General features: G+C 51.6%; 7 protein-coding genes across 7 annotated transcripts; 5 read left to right on the forward strand and 2 right to left on the reverse strand.

The window, feature by feature from the left end:
• Nucleotides 1-294: 294 nt before the first annotated feature.
• Nucleotides 295-5,497, forward strand: BD324DRAFT_682534 (putative calcium transporting ATPase; the record flags this gene model as incomplete). Its single annotated transcript, XM_022019153.1, has 24 exons — nucleotides 295-649; nucleotides 714-1,210; nucleotides 1,258-1,299; nucleotides 1,343-1,452; nucleotides 1,501-1,706; nucleotides 1,759-2,049; nucleotides 2,091-2,208; nucleotides 2,255-2,309; nucleotides 2,358-2,421; nucleotides 2,460-2,786; nucleotides 2,835-2,964; nucleotides 3,015-3,530; nucleotides 3,573-3,656; nucleotides 3,700-3,814; nucleotides 3,867-3,940; nucleotides 3,981-3,993; nucleotides 4,043-4,188; nucleotides 4,229-4,343; nucleotides 4,394-4,437; nucleotides 4,487-4,720; nucleotides 4,773-4,915; nucleotides 4,965-5,174; nucleotides 5,215-5,304; nucleotides 5,347-5,497. Exons 1-24 carry the CDS (start codon nucleotides 426-428, stop codon nucleotides 5,495-5,497), a joined length of 3,999 nt encoding a protein of 1,332 aa, XP_021869941.1. The 5' UTR covers nucleotides 295-425.
• Nucleotides 5,498-7,197, reverse strand: BD324DRAFT_631667 (P-loop containing nucleoside triphosphate hydrolase protein). Its single transcript, XM_022016450.1, has 11 exons — nucleotides 7,113-7,197; nucleotides 6,975-7,060; nucleotides 6,866-6,928; nucleotides 6,481-6,822; nucleotides 6,362-6,433; nucleotides 6,199-6,308; nucleotides 6,066-6,151; nucleotides 5,970-6,015; nucleotides 5,816-5,915; nucleotides 5,642-5,778; nucleotides 5,498-5,597 (listed from the first exon to the last, which is right to left on the reverse strand). Exons 1-11 carry the CDS (start codon nucleotides 7,142-7,144, stop codon nucleotides 5,568-5,570), a joined length of 1,104 nt encoding a protein of 367 aa, XP_021869942.1. The 5' UTR covers nucleotides 7,145-7,197; the 3' UTR covers nucleotides 5,498-5,567.
• On the forward strand, nucleotides 7,198-8,424 carry BD324DRAFT_631670 (nucleophile aminohydrolase). Its single transcript, XM_022016451.1, has 8 exons — nucleotides 7,198-7,377; nucleotides 7,434-7,556; nucleotides 7,614-7,678; nucleotides 7,741-7,848; nucleotides 7,900-7,995; nucleotides 8,048-8,144; nucleotides 8,196-8,290; nucleotides 8,329-8,424. Exons 1-8 carry the CDS (start codon nucleotides 7,375-7,377, stop codon nucleotides 8,375-8,377), a joined length of 636 nt encoding a protein of 211 aa, XP_021869943.1. The 5' UTR covers nucleotides 7,198-7,374; the 3' UTR covers nucleotides 8,378-8,424.
• On the reverse strand, nucleotides 8,425-9,884 carry BD324DRAFT_631673 (putative porphobilinogen synthase). Its single transcript, XM_022016452.1, has 7 exons — nucleotides 9,806-9,884; nucleotides 9,726-9,751; nucleotides 9,424-9,673; nucleotides 8,978-9,366; nucleotides 8,837-8,924; nucleotides 8,568-8,784; nucleotides 8,425-8,513 (listed from the first exon to the last, which is right to left on the reverse strand). The coding sequence occupies exons 1-7, from the start codon at nucleotides 9,818-9,820 to the stop codon at nucleotides 8,455-8,457; spliced, it is 1,044 nt and encodes a 347-aa protein (XP_021869944.1). The 5' UTR covers nucleotides 9,821-9,884; the 3' UTR covers nucleotides 8,425-8,454.
• On the forward strand, nucleotides 9,788-11,287 carry BD324DRAFT_79500 (hypothetical protein). The gene is made up of 6 exons (XM_022019248.1): nucleotides 9,788-9,873; nucleotides 9,938-10,160; nucleotides 10,204-10,414; nucleotides 10,466-10,726; nucleotides 10,780-10,983; nucleotides 11,028-11,287. Exons 2-6 carry the CDS (start codon nucleotides 10,029-10,031, stop codon nucleotides 11,126-11,128), a joined length of 909 nt encoding a protein of 302 aa, XP_021869945.1. The 5' UTR covers nucleotides 9,788-9,873; nucleotides 9,938-10,028; the 3' UTR covers nucleotides 11,129-11,287.
• Nucleotides 11,288-11,507: 220 nt separating this feature from the next.
• BD324DRAFT_581999 (putative heat shock protein sks2) lies at nucleotides 11,508-13,691 on the forward strand (the record flags this gene model as incomplete). The annotated part of the gene is made up of 8 exons (XM_022013535.1): nucleotides 11,508-11,547; nucleotides 11,602-11,733; nucleotides 11,777-11,880; nucleotides 11,935-12,104; nucleotides 12,146-13,282; nucleotides 13,330-13,403; nucleotides 13,453-13,612; nucleotides 13,664-13,691. The coding sequence occupies 8 exons, from the start codon at nucleotides 11,508-11,510 to the stop codon at nucleotides 13,689-13,691; spliced, it is 1,845 nt and encodes a 614-aa protein (XP_021869946.1).
• Nucleotides 13,692-13,831: 140 nt separating this feature from the next.
• On the forward strand, nucleotides 13,832-16,662 carry BD324DRAFT_646346 (ferric reductase NAD binding domain-domain-containing protein; the record flags this gene model as incomplete). The annotated part of the gene is made up of 19 exons (XM_022017625.1): nucleotides 13,832-14,073; nucleotides 14,114-14,164; nucleotides 14,221-14,275; nucleotides 14,342-14,473; nucleotides 14,527-14,597; nucleotides 14,639-14,716; nucleotides 14,776-14,852; nucleotides 14,908-14,998; nucleotides 15,047-15,202; nucleotides 15,254-15,433; nucleotides 15,477-15,688; nucleotides 15,737-15,812; nucleotides 15,862-15,961; nucleotides 16,013-16,069; nucleotides 16,119-16,138; nucleotides 16,194-16,249; nucleotides 16,299-16,316; nucleotides 16,373-16,523; nucleotides 16,573-16,662. The coding sequence occupies exons 2-19, from the start codon at nucleotides 14,123-14,125 to the stop codon at nucleotides 16,660-16,662; spliced, it is 1,662 nt and encodes a 553-aa protein (XP_021869947.1). The 5' UTR covers nucleotides 13,832-14,073; nucleotides 14,114-14,122.
• Nucleotides 16,663-16,750: the final 88 nt, after the last annotated feature.

A 16,750-nucleotide genomic window follows, 5' to 3' on the forward strand; every position in this document is an offset into this window, starting at 1 on the left:
TGAAATCCTCTGATAAGCTTGGCAGCCTCGTAGATTGCTCGAGCGGGCCAGTGCAGAGCTGCACGACCTTAGTAGCAAACAAGCGATCGTGACGGGACGACTCGAAGGCAGCTCGGGAGGAGTATGGAAACGAAAGGAGTTGAATAAGACATATATGCCTGAACATTTGTTGACACGGTTGGAAACCAACACGCGCCGGAGGAGAGCATGACGTGGACATATTTGACGGTCACGTGGCTTTCGATAATCTCCGTGGCCGATGCCGCGATGCGCGTTCTTGATGTCGGTGCAGCGGAGGGAATGCTATACAACTTCACAGGGCTGCTCATTCGCGGGAACAACAGACAAGTGCAGTCTGGCTCAATAACGAGGTCAAGCCATTCTCTCCTGGATTGCTCGTCCTCGATTGCTCAGATCTGCCGCAAATGTCACACCAAGGCAACAATCCCTTTGACGACATCCTCTCACCCCAGCCACGACAAGCAACCAGACCAAGGGATCCATTCGTGGATGACGATGATGATGATCTCTTCGACCAAGCTCATGCAGATCCAGTAGCGTCAACTTCCAGCTATAACGGTCATCCTCACGCTTCTGGACCAGCAGAGGCTGCACAGCATGGTTACGCACTGGATCCCTTCTTTGATGAGTGAGTCACAGCTCTGCATCCCCGGATGCGCCAGGTCATCTCGCCGGAGGCTGAAACGGGTCAGCGACGATGAGCTTGCCAATAATTCAGTAGCGAATGGCTATCAGTCGGGCTCGACTCTGTCCAGGGGATTAGCAAACACGTTCAGGCGCTCGAGACAAGAGGGATCGCAGCCCTTAGCTGGCGCTGGCGCTGTTCCGGCAGGATTTGCAGGCTACGATGATTACAAGTCTGCGAGCTCGGTCAAGATCGGTGGAATGCCGCATGATCCGTTCGAGGATGATGATGGCCCATCGGCCTACGCCTTTACGCCAGAGGCGAACGGTCCATACGGTGTGAGCAGGCGGAGCAGATGGCAGAGAATCAAGGAGGACTACTTGACCGATGTTGACTGGTATTTTGGTCTCGGTCAACTATTCGGACGGAAATCTCGCTTCGAAGGTGTTCCTCGAGACATTCAGCTTAATGACCCGGAGGCCAATCGAGTGAAAGGCTTCGAGAAGAATACAGTTGCGACCGGCAAGTATGGGCCGTTGACTTTCTTGCCAAAATTCTTGTTTTGTGAGTTCACGCACATTCGTCGACATTGCAGGCCTGACAAACACCAGCGGAGTTCTCACGTTCTGCAAACTTGTTCTTTCTCTTCACTGGTATGCGACCTGGGTCGAATAAGCCTTTGATGACTCTTTACAGCTATCATCCAGCAAGTGCCGAATGTCTCACCTACCGGTCGATGGACCACCATAGTTCCATTGGCAGTAGTTTTGATTGCAAGTGCTTTCAAGGAGATTCAGGAAGATATTGTATGTGAACCTCGTCTCAAACCTAGATGTGAATCTAATACCGTGAAGAAACGTCACGCTTCGGATCGGTCCCTCAACAGCAATCCATCAGAGGTGTTAGTAAATCAACAATTCGAGGTTCGACCTTGGCGAAGGATACGAGTCGGGGACATTGTTCGGTTGTCATCGAACCAATTCATCCCAGCCGACATGATTCTGCTGAGCAGCAGTGAGCCGGATGGCCTGTGCTACGTGGAAACTGCAAATCTAGATGGGTACGTAAGCCTGAGGAGATCCTCCCTTGTACACTGTATTGATCTATGTCAGGGAGACGAATCTCAAGATCAAACAAGCCCACCCTCAGACAGCGCCCCTTACCAATCCCCAAGCCGTGTCACTGCTGAGGGGTCACGTCGCCTCGGAGCCACCGAACTCGTCTTTGTATACTTATGACGGCACATTCTTCCTATCGTCAGCCCACGCAGGTTCCGCCCCTACCAGAATACCTGCGGGGCCGAATCAACTACTATTACGCGGAGCGCAGCTGAGAAATACGAACTGGCTGTATGGACTGGTCGTTAACGCTGGGCACGAGACCAAGTTGATGAGAAATGCTACGTGGGTAGCCATCGACCACCCATCAGGCTGATCGCGCTCAGTGACGCTCCAATCAAGAGAACAGCCGTCGAGCGCCAGGTCAACAAGCAGATTCTCTATCTTTTTGTTTTCCTGCTCATTCTATCCATCGTGTCCACGGTTGGGAGCAGTATACGAACGGTCAGTTGACTTTGAGATACGTTGACTGAGCTGACTCGTGTCTCAGTGGATCTTCTCCTCGCAGGACTGGTATCTGCGCGGTGACGTGAGCGGGAACAAGGGTGAGATCGTCAGTGTCTCGACCCAAAGATTGGCTCACAAGGAATAAGCCAAGCAATTCATCGAAGATATTTTGACCTTCATCATTCTGTACAACAATCTCATACCTATATCGTGAGGCTCTCTTGACCAAATAAATGCTGACTATGCAGGCTCATCATGACTATCGAGGTCGTCAAATTCTGGCAGGCATCTTTGATCAACTCTGACCTGGACATGTACCATGCTCCGACCGATACGCCGGCATTGTGCAGGACGTCCTCATTGGTGGAAGAACTGGGGCAGATTGCATATATCTTTTCGGACAAGACAGGAACCTTGACTTGCAACGAAATGGAGTTCCGAGAGTGCAGCATTTTTGGGACCATGTACGCTCAGGTAGTGGACGACGCGAAGCGGGATCAAGGTGCTCAAACCTTCGATACTATGCGATCTAAATCGCACGAAGCGTCCGAAGAGGGCCGCGTGCTCCGCGAATTGTTCGTCATATTAACGCCATTCGTTTCAGTTTCTGACAAATGCCGTAGTCTCACGCTGCTCGCGGTGTGCCATACAGTCATTCCTGAGGAACGCGACGGCCGTATCGTTTTCCAAGCCTCAAGTCCCGATGAAGCCGCCCTCGTCGCCGGAGCAGAGCTTTTGGGCTACCGCTTTCATGTGGGTCATTAGTGGCGGACATTGGTACGGGGATCTGATCCTATCAACAGACACGCAAGCCTAAGAGTGTTTTCATCGATGCCGGTGGAAACGAGGAAGAATTCGAGATTCTCAACGTCTGCGAGTTCAACTCATCGCGGAAACGTATGTCGACTGTTGTCCGCTGCCCCGACGGCAAGATCAAGCTATATACCAAAGGAGCCGATACTGTCATCTTCGAGCGACTTGCCGGGAAGCAGGATACAGAGGCGACTTTGGCCCACCTGGAAGTGAGCAATGCCTATCTCGAACGGCCCATGTCCGCTTATAAAGTCCAGGATTATGCTACAGAGGGGCTTCGGACATTATGCCTGGCCTATCGAGAGATATCCCAGTCTGAATACGCCGAGTGGGCGCAGATTTACGACAACGCCGCCGCGCAAATGTCTGGGAGAGCAGAAGCTCTGGATCGTGCCGCTGAGATCATTGAACGGGATCTGCAGCTGCTAGGCGCCACCGCTATCGAAGATAAACTTCAGGATGGTGTCCCAGATGCCATTCACACCCTGCAGCAAGCCGGGATCAAGGTAGGCTTGACTGGCCCCAAGGGTGTAGCTAAATTCCGTCAGATCTGGGTTCTCACCGGTGATCGTCAAGAGACTGCGATTAACATTGGACTTTCCTGCCGTCTGATCTCAGAGGCCATGAATCTGGTGAGAACGTCTGACTCAAGGACTCAAGAGCTGAAATCTTCAGGTGATCATCAATACGGAAACCGCCGCGGAGACAGCGGAATTGTTGAACCGTCGACTTTTTGCAATCAAGAACCAGAGACTCGGCGGGGATGTCGAGGAGCTCGCTTTGATCATTGGTGAGCGCAGCTGAATGAAGAGATCGTCATTCTGATCACTTCACTTTCAAAGATGGAAAGAGCCTCACATTTGCTTTGGAGAAGGACTGCTCGGAAGTGTTCCTAGAGTTGGCTATCATGTGCAAGGCACGTCGTTTCCGTTGCGGTATCGCTGACAATACCACAGGCCGTCATATGCTGTCAGTGTTTGACACGTAGTCCCGAAGATGCAGCTGACCCCTAACCAAGGTCGAGTCTCTCCATTACAGAAGGCTCAAGTGGTCAAGCTGGTGAAACGAAGTACCAGCGCACCCTTGCTTGCGATTGGGGATGGCGCGAATGATGTCAGTATGATTCAAGCAGCACACGTGGGAGTCGGCATATCTGGTGTGGAGGTGAGTAGAGACAGCCGCAAGCGGGGCTGAGCGGTCCTAGGGACTTCAAGCTGCTCGATCTGCCGATGTCGCCATTTCTCAGTTCCGATTCCTACGGAAGCTGCTGCTTGTCCATGGATCCTGGAGCTACCAAAGACTGTCGAAGCTGATCTTATGTGCGTCCGTGGACGTCTCGATCCGCGATTGATTAGCTTACAACATGCAGTCTCGTTCTACAAGAACATAACGTTCGCGTTAACTCTTTTTTGGGTGAGTCGGTCTTATCAGTTGTCGTCCCTGCTGATCTCATCTTTGCCAGTACTCGTGGTTCAATGATTACTCGGGACAGATAGCGTTCGAGGGATGGTCCATGTCGTTCTACAATGTCGTTTTTACAATTTTGCCACCACTAGTCATTGGTATTTTCGACCAATTCGTGTCCGCACGCATGCTGGACAGATACCCTCAACTCTACCAATTGGGGCAGCAGAACTATTTCTTCACTCCCATTACGTTCTTCTATTGGGTGGGAAATGCCTTGTATCACAGTGTAGTGAGCACGGCACCTCAGAAGATCTGAAGAGAACGCTTACGATGGTCGGCAGATCCTCTTTGCATTCTCTGTCCTGGTCTTCCGCAACGACCTTCTGGCAGCCGACGGCAAGAACTCTGGTCTCTGGGTATGGGGGACCACATTGTATTTGGCTGTACTTCTTACCGTTCTGGGCAAGGCTGCACTGATATCAGAGTAAGTAACGAGGCTCACCGGCTGGTGGGATACTGACACCTCCACCCAGTGTGTGGACTAAGTACACGCTCGCTGCTATTCCGGGCTCCTTTATATTCACTATGGTCGCTTTGCCGCTATACGCCATCATCGCTCCCCTGCTGAAGTTTTCAATGGCCTATCAGAACATTGTGCCGCGGCTGTGGGCAGATCCAGTCTTTTATTTTGTCCTCATCCTGCTACCGATGGTCTGCTTGCTTAGAGATTATGTCTGGAAATAGCAAGTCGCCTGGAATCCAATCTGCTCTGACCATGCTTAGCTTTCGACGAACATACTACCCAGCCTCATACCATATCGTGCAGGAGATCCAAAAATTCAACCTCTCCGACTATAGACCACGACAGGAACAGTGAGTCAAGAGAGTGCCAGATTCAACGCTAATCCTTTACAGGTTTCAAAAAGCAATCAAAAAGGTTCGAGCTACCCAGCGTATGCGACGGCAGAGGGGCTTCGCTTTCAGTCAAACGGAAACCCACAGTCAGGATCAGACCCGTCTTATCAGGTCATACGATACAAGTCAAGCCAGGCCATCTGGCTATTAGATAGATCGAAAGAGATGCATTTATACTTGTGGGAGTTCTGAACAAAAAGGTGACGGTCGATTGTCCTAAGCTATGGCGGGTCGCACAGTGTCCCCTGCGGCTGGCAGCTATGTCAGTGACATGAAGTGAGAGTCCTCGACATACATCAATGTCAAACTTGACCCAGGGGCAGCCGCCCTCAGCAGACTGCGAAAGTGTCGCATGCGCGTAGCGTTGTTCATCCCCAGCTCCTCCACGAAAGAGCACCATTCTGACAGTTTTACCTCCCAACCATGCATCTCCTTTCCTGCTTCAGCGTTTAAGTGAGGCCCGACTCACCCAGCTGCGGCATCAAGATCGCCCGATCGCCTGTATCAAAGTTTGCAGGCTTATTGTCTGTCGTCAATAGCTTTGTGGCTAACTGATTGGTGACGATGACCTGAAAGGTAAATTGTCAGGAACTGATATGTAATGTCAGAAAATCTCAACGAACAGCACATCGCCTGAGGGTAGTCGCTTTCGCAATCTGAGCTTTGATTCTAGGCGCAGATAGTGAGCTTGGATGGCAATCGGCATACTTTGAGCCTACATTTCTAGAATTCTGTTCCGCGACTTTGAGTCCAGATTAGGCTGGCGGAAATGATAGCTTAGAGAATCAATAATGACGAGATTGACCTTGTTTGCTTGAGCAACCATAGACGGCGTACAAGAAAATAGCTCACGTGTGGGTGGTTCTCGAGCCACGAGTCCAGCGAATTAATGAAAGCTATCATCTGGAGTTGAGTGATGACGCGGACCAGGTGGACGCGGCTCAGAACCTCTCGAATATTATCTGATAGAGGAAGATGCGTTGAGTATGGAGCCCTTCGAAGGAGAGCTTCTCACCTGTGCTGCGAGACCGACTGTCAGTTTGCCAAGCGTTGAGGATCCGCTCCGGCGTAAAGCCACCTTCAGTATCTAGCAGTTGATACTCAGACCAAGTTCGCCGCGACCTAGTTACTCACCGACGACCAGGATCTGCCCAGCTGACTCGGCCTCCTCATCTGGCGCAATACTCAAGGCCGAAATGATGATCCCGCAGACCAGCGCAGTCTTTCCGCCACCTGGAGGACCACTGACCTCTAGAGTCATTCCGGGGACAATGCTCCCTCCTTGATCCCTCTGAGAATTGCCAATCACCGTCGTATTTCCTCGGGATAGTTCCGACGACCGGCTCCACGTCCGATATATCAGATCATCGATCACTTCGCAGCCAGTGTTGAAGGTAGAGAGCCTTTGATCATTCAAGAGAGCGGTAGCAGTCGAAGCAGTGGCTTTGCTGGGCGCGGTGACGATAAGATCCGGATCTGAAGCCGATGTTCAGTCTAAAGAAACTGGTTTTCACCTTACCATCCTCTTCGCCAGCAGCGATTCGCTGAAGCTGCTGGACCTCGACTCTGGTGAGGCCGAGCTCTGAGAGTCCCATCAGACACTGAAAGAAGCGAGTCTTCTGACGCACCACTACAGAGATCTTCGGAGCTTAGGTCTGCCAGTTCATCGACGTAGACATATTTGGCTTCAATCAGCGCAGCTTTGATGCGTGACCTGAATGCACGCGCTCAGCTGAGCATGGGTCACAGGTGATAAGATAACCCACGACAGAGGTAGGGCATTAACCTTGATCGACATTGACTGGAGCTACGAACCCCTTAAGCTACCAGCATCTCATGGTTCACGATGGTATTTCAAGCCAGAAATCAAGAAAAGCAGACGCGCGACCCACGCTGACCCATTCGTGCGCCACGTGGCTTCACGCTTGCGTCCTTGCAAGTCAACCCGAGCCTTGTCCTTTCATCTCCATCTTCAAGCATCTTCTTGCATCGATCACCACACTTTCTGGTCAACAGGCAGCCTTCAAAATGGTAAGTATCTCAATATCTAGAATACTCGTCGTATAGCGCTGAGTCGGTTCTCTTAGGGAAGTCCCATGGAGTACAATGGCGGTTCGGTGGTAGCAATGGTTGGGAAGGATTGTGTCGCCATCGCCACGGATCTGCGACTAGGACAGCAGTCCATAGGTGTGGCCTACAACTTTGACAAAGTGAGTCCTTGGGCCTACTGCGAGGTGAATCGGACGAGACTGATGTTGGTGTCTCAGGTCGTCGCTGTGAATGACAAATTGTATTACGGATTACCTGGACTCGCAACGGACGTGTACTCACTGTGAGCAAAGGATATGCGCAAGCCGGGATATGTCGATCAGCTGATACGGCGGGTTTCTTCAGACGCGAGCATCTTCGATTCCGTGTCAACATGTACCGAATGAAGGAGGAACGTGAAATCACCCCAAAGACTTTTACCCATCTGGTCTCCAGCTCACTCTACGAGAAGCGGTGAGTCAGCGCTCATATTGGGGAACCTCAGCGGTGTGCTTACTGTACCAGCTTTGGACCATGGTTCATTGAGCCTGTCGTTGCGGGATTGCCTCAACCTACCGAGCTCGATCCGCATCCTAAACCCTTCATCTCCACTATGGACACGTAAGTTGTCAGTGAAATCGAGTGCCTTTGCTGACACAGTGTGACTGTGCAGAATCGGCTGTATCACTACGCCGAAAGACTTCGCGGTTGCCGGCACTGCCGCAGACAAACTTTATGGTGCCGCTGAAGGCTTGTGGGAACCTGACCTGGTGATTAGCAAGCTACCCGCTCTGTCCGATCATGCTGATTGAGCCTTGCAGGAACCTGATGATTTGTTCGAGACCATCTCCCAAACTCTTCTGAACGCGGTCGATCGTGATTGCCTCAGTGGATGGGGTGCAATCGTGCATGTCATGTAAGAGCAGCTTCCTAAAACATCTCTGACGGACGCAGAACACAGGACAAGGTTGTTACCCGACGTCTCCGGTCACGCATGGATTGAGCGCAATGTGGCGATTGGAGAGTCAGATTGAACATGCATTGCGATGATTATGACTGAGAATGTGAATTGAGTGGCCATCATTGTTCTAACCAGTCCAGGAATTCAGGCGTGAAATAACTGAGAATAATGCCAGCTCCTGCAAATATGTAGTCAGGCAGCATCTGGGCGCGGCGCGGAAAGCTGGACTCACCAGCGCGAACCATGCTCTCGGTAGTTTCGAAAGCCATTTGCTTCAAGTCATAGATACCCTTCTCCGCTCCGGCGTAGATCATGGCGTACTCGCCAGAGACCTGGTAACAGGCTATCGGCAGGTCTTTTGCAATCTCCTGTGCATCCGAAATAACGTCCAGATAGGGTAGAGCTGGCTTGACCATGATGATATCCGCTCCTTCGCTAATGTCCCTTCGCTGTTGAGAGGGTTCAGCCAGAAATCAAACGGCTATCGCAAGGCAGACTCACCACAGCTCGGCGAGCGATGCCGCGACCGTTGGGAGGCAGTTGGTAGCATTTGCGATCTCCAAACATCGGCGTGCTCCCGGCGGCTTCTCTACCCGCGAGTGTCAGTCACCAGTGAGAGCGATGAGGCAGCAGAAGAATCACCTGAAAGGGCCATAGAGACCACTCGCAAACTTTGCCGCATAGCTCATAAGCGTACATCGATTTCCATACCCAGAGTGAATGAGTCCCATCTTTATCGCTCTGATCCTTCCATCCATCATATCACTGGGAGCAACACAGTGCGCGCCAGCTTTTGCGTATGCTACGGCAACGTCTGCTATTCTTTGAGCCGAGGCATCAGCATCAAGAGAGGGTGCATTAGAGTGAGCGGGATGAGGAAGTGATGATTGAATGCCACAATGACCATGCGAGGTGTATTCGCAGAGACAGACGTCCACCGCGAGGAATAGATGAGGGAAGAGAGCGGAGAGGTGCTTTAAGGCGAGGATGACGGGCGTGTTGGGATCATCGGCAGCACTACCTCTTTCGTCCTGGTTTCGGTCGAGAAATGATCAGTATGTTGTCCTAAATGACTCGGGCAGACAAACCTTGATCATTTTCTCCGGTACCCCAAATAAGATCACAGACTTGAGACCCTTCGACACTAATGGTCCCAAGAAACCTTCTAACTTATTGATACCCCATCGCTTCTGACCTGGCAAACTGGAAATGACCTGTTCGGCATCCGGGTCGTCGGAGATGAAGATGGGATACATCAACATGGATTTGTTGAGGCTTCGACCTTGGTCTTGGTAAGACCGGAGGACAGGATGGTGTATCCCCCCATGTATGACTGAGCTAAGGTAGAGTCAGCCCAACTCCGTCTCGTTGTTGCTCAATCGGGACTGACGAAACATCAAGAGGCGGGGCCACATACTGTGGAGCGAAGAGTCAGTGTTCGCCAACTGCGCCGCAGACGGAAGCTCTCACTGGATCAGTGTGCATATTAAGTCAAATGCTGATCTTTGTCCAAGATGATATAGATGGCCTTCTAGATTGTAAGTCGACAAGAATGACCCAAAGATCTTCGGGTCATTCGTTCATGGTCACCTCAATTTTCAGCCTCGGCTTACCCGAATTCCGTGATTGACTTTCATTGGCATCCTCGCTACCATCCTCATCCTCACTCCTCCTGATTTGTACGACATCCAGCATGGCACGGCTAAAGACCGCGTATTCCGCCTCAGTCGTGTCCGATGTCATTCCCAATGATGTTGATTCATCGCACTTGACCTCTGCCGACACTGCGTCGTCGTCACGACCGACGCGCTCGCCGACGCGCAAGGTTCGTAGTGCAATATGGGTATTGATACTGACATCAGTGGCAGCGATTAAGCTATATTCCACCCTCAGAACAGGTTTTCGAGGTCAGCAGGATTCTCGCTCGTTCTCTGCATACCTCGAAGTGCGCAGATGGGACAAGACAACATCACTATCTCGTCAAGTGGGAAGGATATGGTCCAGGAAGCGACAGCTGGGAACCGAGAAGCAACCTTGTGCCAGGTGCAAACGCATTTTTGACAGCATATGACTCGAAAGGTGGGTCAAAGTCTTGTGTGGGGTCGATGAAAGCTCATCTATGTCGTATAGAGCAACAATTTGTCATTCTTCAGTCTCGGAAAGGAAAATCGTGCTCCTATTTGGTCAGATATGGTTGCATACAGGTCGGGCTTCAACGTCTAGAGCCTTCTCCACTGTATGAAGAGGAGTGGCAGACACGAGATCAGATGATGGAGATCGGCCAGCTCTCTGAATGGACTATAGACCTGGCGATACAAGCGTTTCATGGCAAGAATTTTGATCCAGTCATCGCGCGGGCTACCTCTTCGGCTGCACGCAATCAGACACCTGGTGAGCAAGAAACAATCACGTGTCTCATTCCTGACCGGGTTTAGCCCGACTAGCCCTCAAGGTTGTCGAAAGCGTGTCCCTGAAAACGAGACGGAAGGTCCGACATCCCATGGACCTGTTCAAAGTGAGATGGACACAAAAGCAAAACCTTTGTGAAGCCTGGTATTCTAGGTATCAGCTCAGCCGCCGCTTTCAGGCTCAGGATCTGAAAGATGCCATACAGAAATACAGGGAGGAATCACAGACTTTGCCGCCTGGTGAGTGATCATCCCTTTACCCAGAAGCTCATATCTTCCATCAGTGGAGCCGTCTACGCCAGGATCGGAGTATGAATCAGAGAGACAGAAGAATATTGAGCAGAACAAAGACCTGCTCAAGGAGCTGGGGCTATCTGAGGGCTGAGCAGGGCGGACACGACGGGAGGGAGGTGGTTGGAGGGGTGTGCCACAGTGCCACTCTTTATTCGGATATTATCGGCATTTTCATCTGTCACGAACCTGTGTCATACAATCATGTAAAATATTTGATTCCGTCCCCTCCCCCATCTGTCTCCTTTTTTTCTCTTTCTTTCCCCCGCCAAAAAATTTCGACCACAAAACCTTTCAAGGACCTTTCTCTACATCCTTCTTCTTCTCTTTCCTTCACTCAACACTTCTCATCCCAAAAAAAAAGCAAGGCGTATCGGTGAGTACGGCAGTCTCCAGGCTGCAAGGATCGGACAGCAGTACGGAAATCTGAATGCTCACCTCTGCTCGCAGCCTGTCACATCCCATTTCACAAAATGTCTTCGGAAGATGTCTACGAGGGAGCTGTTGGTATCGGTAAGCTCTTTGCCCTATAGTCTGAGCAAGCATGGCTCTGACACTCTCTCCAAGATCTCGGTACCACCTACTCCTGTGTCGGTGTCTACGGCAATGACCGTGTCGAAATCATGGCCAACGACCAGGGAAACAGAACTACTCCTTCCTACGTTGCCTTCACTGAAGGAGAGCGATTGATCGGAGATGGTGAGCGCGTGGTTCACACAGCGACAGGAGCTGAGTTATGTAGCCGCGAAGAACCAGAGTGCCATGAACCCGAGGAACACTGTATTTGACGCCAAGCGATTGATTGGACGTCGTTTCGATGACCCCGATGTCAAGAAGGACATGAAGGTTAGCTGAGGCGTCTTTGGAAAGTCGATCATTGGAGCTGATTTGTTTCTGCAGCACTGGCCGTTTGCCCTCATTGACAAAGACGGATCTCCCTATGTCGAGGTCGATTACCTCGGCGAGCGAAAGAGCTTCTCTCCTCAGGAGATCTCCGCCATGGTCCTTACCAAGATGAAGGAGATCTCCGAGGCCAAGCTCGGAAAGACTGTCAAGAAGGCAGTCGTTACGTGAGTTCGCCCTTGAGCCGCCTGTCCTGACACAATTACAGCGTCCCTGCCTATTTCAACGATTCTCAGCGTCTCGCCACCAAGGACGCCGGAGCCATTGCCGGTCTTGAGGTCCTCCGAATCATCAACGAGCCCACTGCCGCTGCTATCGCTTACGGACTTGACGAGAAGTCCAAGGAGGAGCGAAACGTTCTCATCTTCGACTTGGGTGGTGGTACTTTCGATGTGTCTCTCCTTTCCATCCAGGGTAAGGTCTTCTCCGTCAAGGCCACTGCCGGAGACACCCATCTCGGTGGTGAAGACTTCGACAACGCTTTGCTCGAGCACTTCAAGGCCGAGTTCAAGCGCAAGACTAAGCACGACATCTCCGAGGACCCCCGTGCCATCAGACGTCTCAAGTCTGCTTGTGAGCGAGCGAAGCGAACTCTCTCTTCGGTCACTCAGACCACTGTCGAGGTCGACTCCCTCTACCAGGGAACTGACTTCAACGCCAACATCACCCGAGCCCGTTTCGAGGAAATCAACGCCGTTGCCTTCAAGTCCACCATTGAGCCCGTCGACAAGGTACTCAAGGACTCAAAGATCCCTGCTGCGAAAGTCGACGACATTGTCTTGGTCGGAGGATCTACCCGTATTCCCAAGATCCAGTCCCTTGTCTCTGAATACTTTGGTGGCCGTCAATTGAACAAGTCTATCAACCCCGATGAAGCCGTTGCCTACGGAGCTGCTGTTCAAGCAGCCGTTCTTACCGGTCAGACTTCCAGCAAGACAGCCGACCTCCTCCTTCTTGATGTTGCCCCCTTGTCCCTCGGTGTCGCCATGCAAGGCGACATTTTCGGAGTTGTCCTTCCCCGAAACACCCCTATCCCTTCCAACAAGTCTCGAGTCTTCACCACCGTCGAGGACAACCAGACCACCGTCATGTTCCCTGTCTACGAGGGAGAGCGAACCCAGTGCAAGGACAACAGGCTGCTTGGAGAGTTCGAGTTGTCTGGTATCCCACCGATGCCCCGTGGACAGGCCGAATTGGTCTGCACATTCGAGGTCGATGCCAACGGTCTCTTGAAGGTCTCCGCTCAGGACCGTGCATCTGGTCGAAAGGCTCAGATCTCTATCCAGAACTCGGTCGGCCGATTGTCCGCCGATGAGATCCAGGCTATGATCAAGGACGCCGAGCAGTGAGTGTATCCAGACTTTAGCATTGGCTCTGTCTGATGTCTTCTAGGTTCAAGAACGCCGACAAGGACTTCTCTGCCAAGCACGAGGCCAAGTCTGACCTCGAGTCCTACCTCCACACCAGTAAGTCGATTGCCCTCGCAGGCAAGGTCTGTGCTAACCTTCATACCAGCCGAACAAACCATCTCTTCTCCTGAACTCGCTGCCAAGATCAAGCGAGGAGCTCGTGGCGCCGTTGAGGCCGAGATTGCCAAGGCTTTGGAGAAGCTTGAGCAGGAAGATGCCACCGCAGATGAGCTCAAGAAGGCTCAACTCGGAGTCAAGAGGGCATTGTGAGTGATGTTTATAATACCTTTTAGACTGCTTCGCTGACCTCATTACAGGCAAAAGGCCATGGCTTCCGCCAGGTAATCGCCAAGATGATGTGTTTAGCATTTTATACAGAATACATCTCCTCCTCATTCCTCTCATTCATTGTACAGGCCATTATTCTGAGATGATAAGATTGCTTTGCGTAACGGTCCATACAAGTGATTGCATGACGTTCATTTGTCCAGAGTGTCGAAAGGTAGCCCATGCGGTGTCGTCAAGTGTCGAAAATCTCGAGGCCGATTGGTTGTCAAGGGTACTGTCGCATCGCAACGCTCCGGATGCGTGTTGTGATATTGGACCACTAGGCGTCATGACGACCGTGATATCGTGTCATCTATCAGCGGCTTGAGTGAATAAAAGGGTGCAGCTTGAGATGGCAGATGGATCACTGTCTCGATTTCTTGCTTCTGACTTCATCTAGCTGGTCGAGATCAGTATTCCAGGCTGCTGCCCTCACACACCTTTCTTGGATGACGTCCTCCAGCCTTCCGCCTTCTATAAGAAGAGAGCTGGTCAGTGTATGGGGATCCTTCGGCTTGAGTGTAGCGTGACTGACAAAAAGCATCAGACGGGTAAAAAGCTGGTCTGGCACCTATCGTGGAATGGCTTACACCTCGGACTCTGTGAGTGGCGGCGCCGAATGGCATAGCGAAGAGCTTGAAAGCTGATGAGGGCCAATGTCCCTTCAGTCGCTCTTGGCTGGTGGTCTCAATGGTCGAATCAGCGACTTGCTGCTCTGAATGGGCTCCGATACTCGGTCTGGACCTCTCGTGGCGCGGGACTGGTACTCGCATTCGACGGTACAATCATCCTTCTCCCCAGTGAGTTCCCAAGATGCTTTCAATAAATATGATCGCGTCTTGATCAGTCTTAGTGCTCAGGAACCTCATCAAACTACTCAGGCCACAACTGTCTTGGCTCATTCCTCTTGATGAGAGCATCTGGGTGGGAGCACCAGGTCCTGGCAATTTCCTGACGAGTGGCAGTTTCATCGACAAGTGGCCTATCAACTCCTCATTTACGCCATCGTCCATACTACCGCCCACTACGTCAATTTCATCAACGTATGTAGAACAGCAACTCATTATGGCACCTCCTTTAATCTCACCCCGTCTCATCTCAGGTCGAACGAACTCAAGTCAGGAAGCAAACAGCGTGGGAAATTCACTACACCCAGCCCGGGGGATTCACGGGACATGTGTAGGTCATGCCACTCTCCTGGAACAGGAGTCGACTGATCTAAATCTTTTTGCAGAATGCTTCTCATCATGCTGTTGATGTACACCACTGCCCACAAGACCATACGACAACGATGTTTTGAGGCCTTCTGGTACACCCATCACTTGGTGAGATGAGCCAATGACCAGGCTCTCTCTCGCTGACCATGTCCCCAGGCTTTCTTCTTCATGATCGGGTTTTATACTCATGCCACTGGCTGCTTTGTCAGAGATAGCGTCGATCCCGACTATGTTGCCGTCTTCCCATTCTACTCGACAAACCATTGCCTGGGATATGAGTCGTGGCGGTTCGCCATCTGGGGCGGCATTTTGGTCAGTCTGACCTGGGGGAATACTCTTGAGCTCATACGAAGATATCCTCAGTACTTTAGCGAGAGAGTCTGGCGAGAGGTACGCTCGAGACGTCAGACAGCCATCACCAATGTCAAGATCCACCCAAGTGGCGCTCTCGAGTTACGATTCGTGAAGCCTTCCATGAAGTACAAGGCGGGTCAGTGGCTCTTTTTGAATTGCCCAGAGGTATCCAAGTGGCAATGGCATCCTGTGAGTCAAACGTCTGCCTTGTCAATGCTCATTCTGTCATCAGTTCACGATCTCGTCTGCGCCCGAGGACCCATTCATCTCAGTCCACATTCGTCAAGTTGGGGATTTTACTCAAGCTCTCGGTGCGAGACTCGGCGCCACAGTCGGTGTCTCGGGCGAGTCTCTCATGGACAGCGAGAAAGGTGGTCGACGCGGTGATTGGATCGAGATTTCGCCAGCTATGGGAAAGCCTATGCCCCTGCTGAGGATTGACGGGTAAGCTTGGGTCTTTCCGGCCGCGAGCGCTAAACAAAACGGATTTAGTCCTTTTGGTGCTCCAGCTGAGGACGTGTTCAAGAGCGAGGTGGCGGTCCTGATTGGAGCTGGAATTGGCGTGACCGTGGGGTTCAACACCGGGATCATTTCTTGATACTGACCGGTCTCCGTAGCCATTCGCAAGCATACTGAAGCACATCTGGTACGCGCAGCGTGCAGGCAAATTGGGCGCTCTGAGAAGAGTTGAATTTATCTGGTCATGCCGTGAAGCCGGTGCGTGGTGTGGATAACTCAGCATGTGGTGCAGGTGATTGACGTGAATAGGTTCTTTCGGATGGTTTCAAAGCCTCTTGGAGGAGATTGAGGAAGCCCAGACCGATTGTGAGCGCTGTCTCATTTCGCTGCGACCCCCGTTGATGGATCTCCATAGCCAATTTCTTGCGGATGTCGGTGAGGCTCCTAACCATGGCGTGGAGATTAGCCATATCACTGATGATATGACAAGATATATCTCACCCAGAAGATGGATAGCGATGCCGTTCAGAACATTGTCATCAATTCGTGAGCCATCCCGATCTTCAAACAGCGATGGTCGCTCAAGTTGCTTCAGGGTTGGACAAGAATACGAGTATGTCCCAACTCGCAGCATCCTTGCCAAGTCAGCTAACACGAGCTCGCACGAAGTCCACTGACATTACTCCGTACTCGAACGCTGTTTGGAAGACCAGACTTTCAGCAAATTTTCAGTGCGCTGGCAGCCAGCATAAACGGGGGATCCTATCTCGTAGGGCGAGAGGCTACCCTGAAGACCAGGCTCGGTGTCTATTACTGCGGTGTGAGTACTGCGGTGATTGAAAGAAGTCGAGCTGAGGTGTACTCATCAGCCCAATCCACTGGCACGCGTCATCCAAGCAGAGGCGATGAAGTGCAAATCAGACACGATCGATGTCAAGTTTGCCAAAGAGCATTTCTAACAAGTGCTTTGAGGCCCACACTTGGCGACCTTTGATAACGCATGGGGATCCAGAGTGAGATCAGCGGCGTTTTTATCGGTAGTCAGAT

This window comes from Kockovaella imperatae, assembly GCF_002102565.1.
Source record: "Kockovaella imperatae strain NRRL Y-17943 chromosome Unknown BD324scaffold_10, whole genome shotgun sequence".
NCBI lineage: Eukaryota > Fungi > Basidiomycota > Tremellomycetes > Tremellales > Cuniculitremaceae > Kockovaella > Kockovaella imperatae.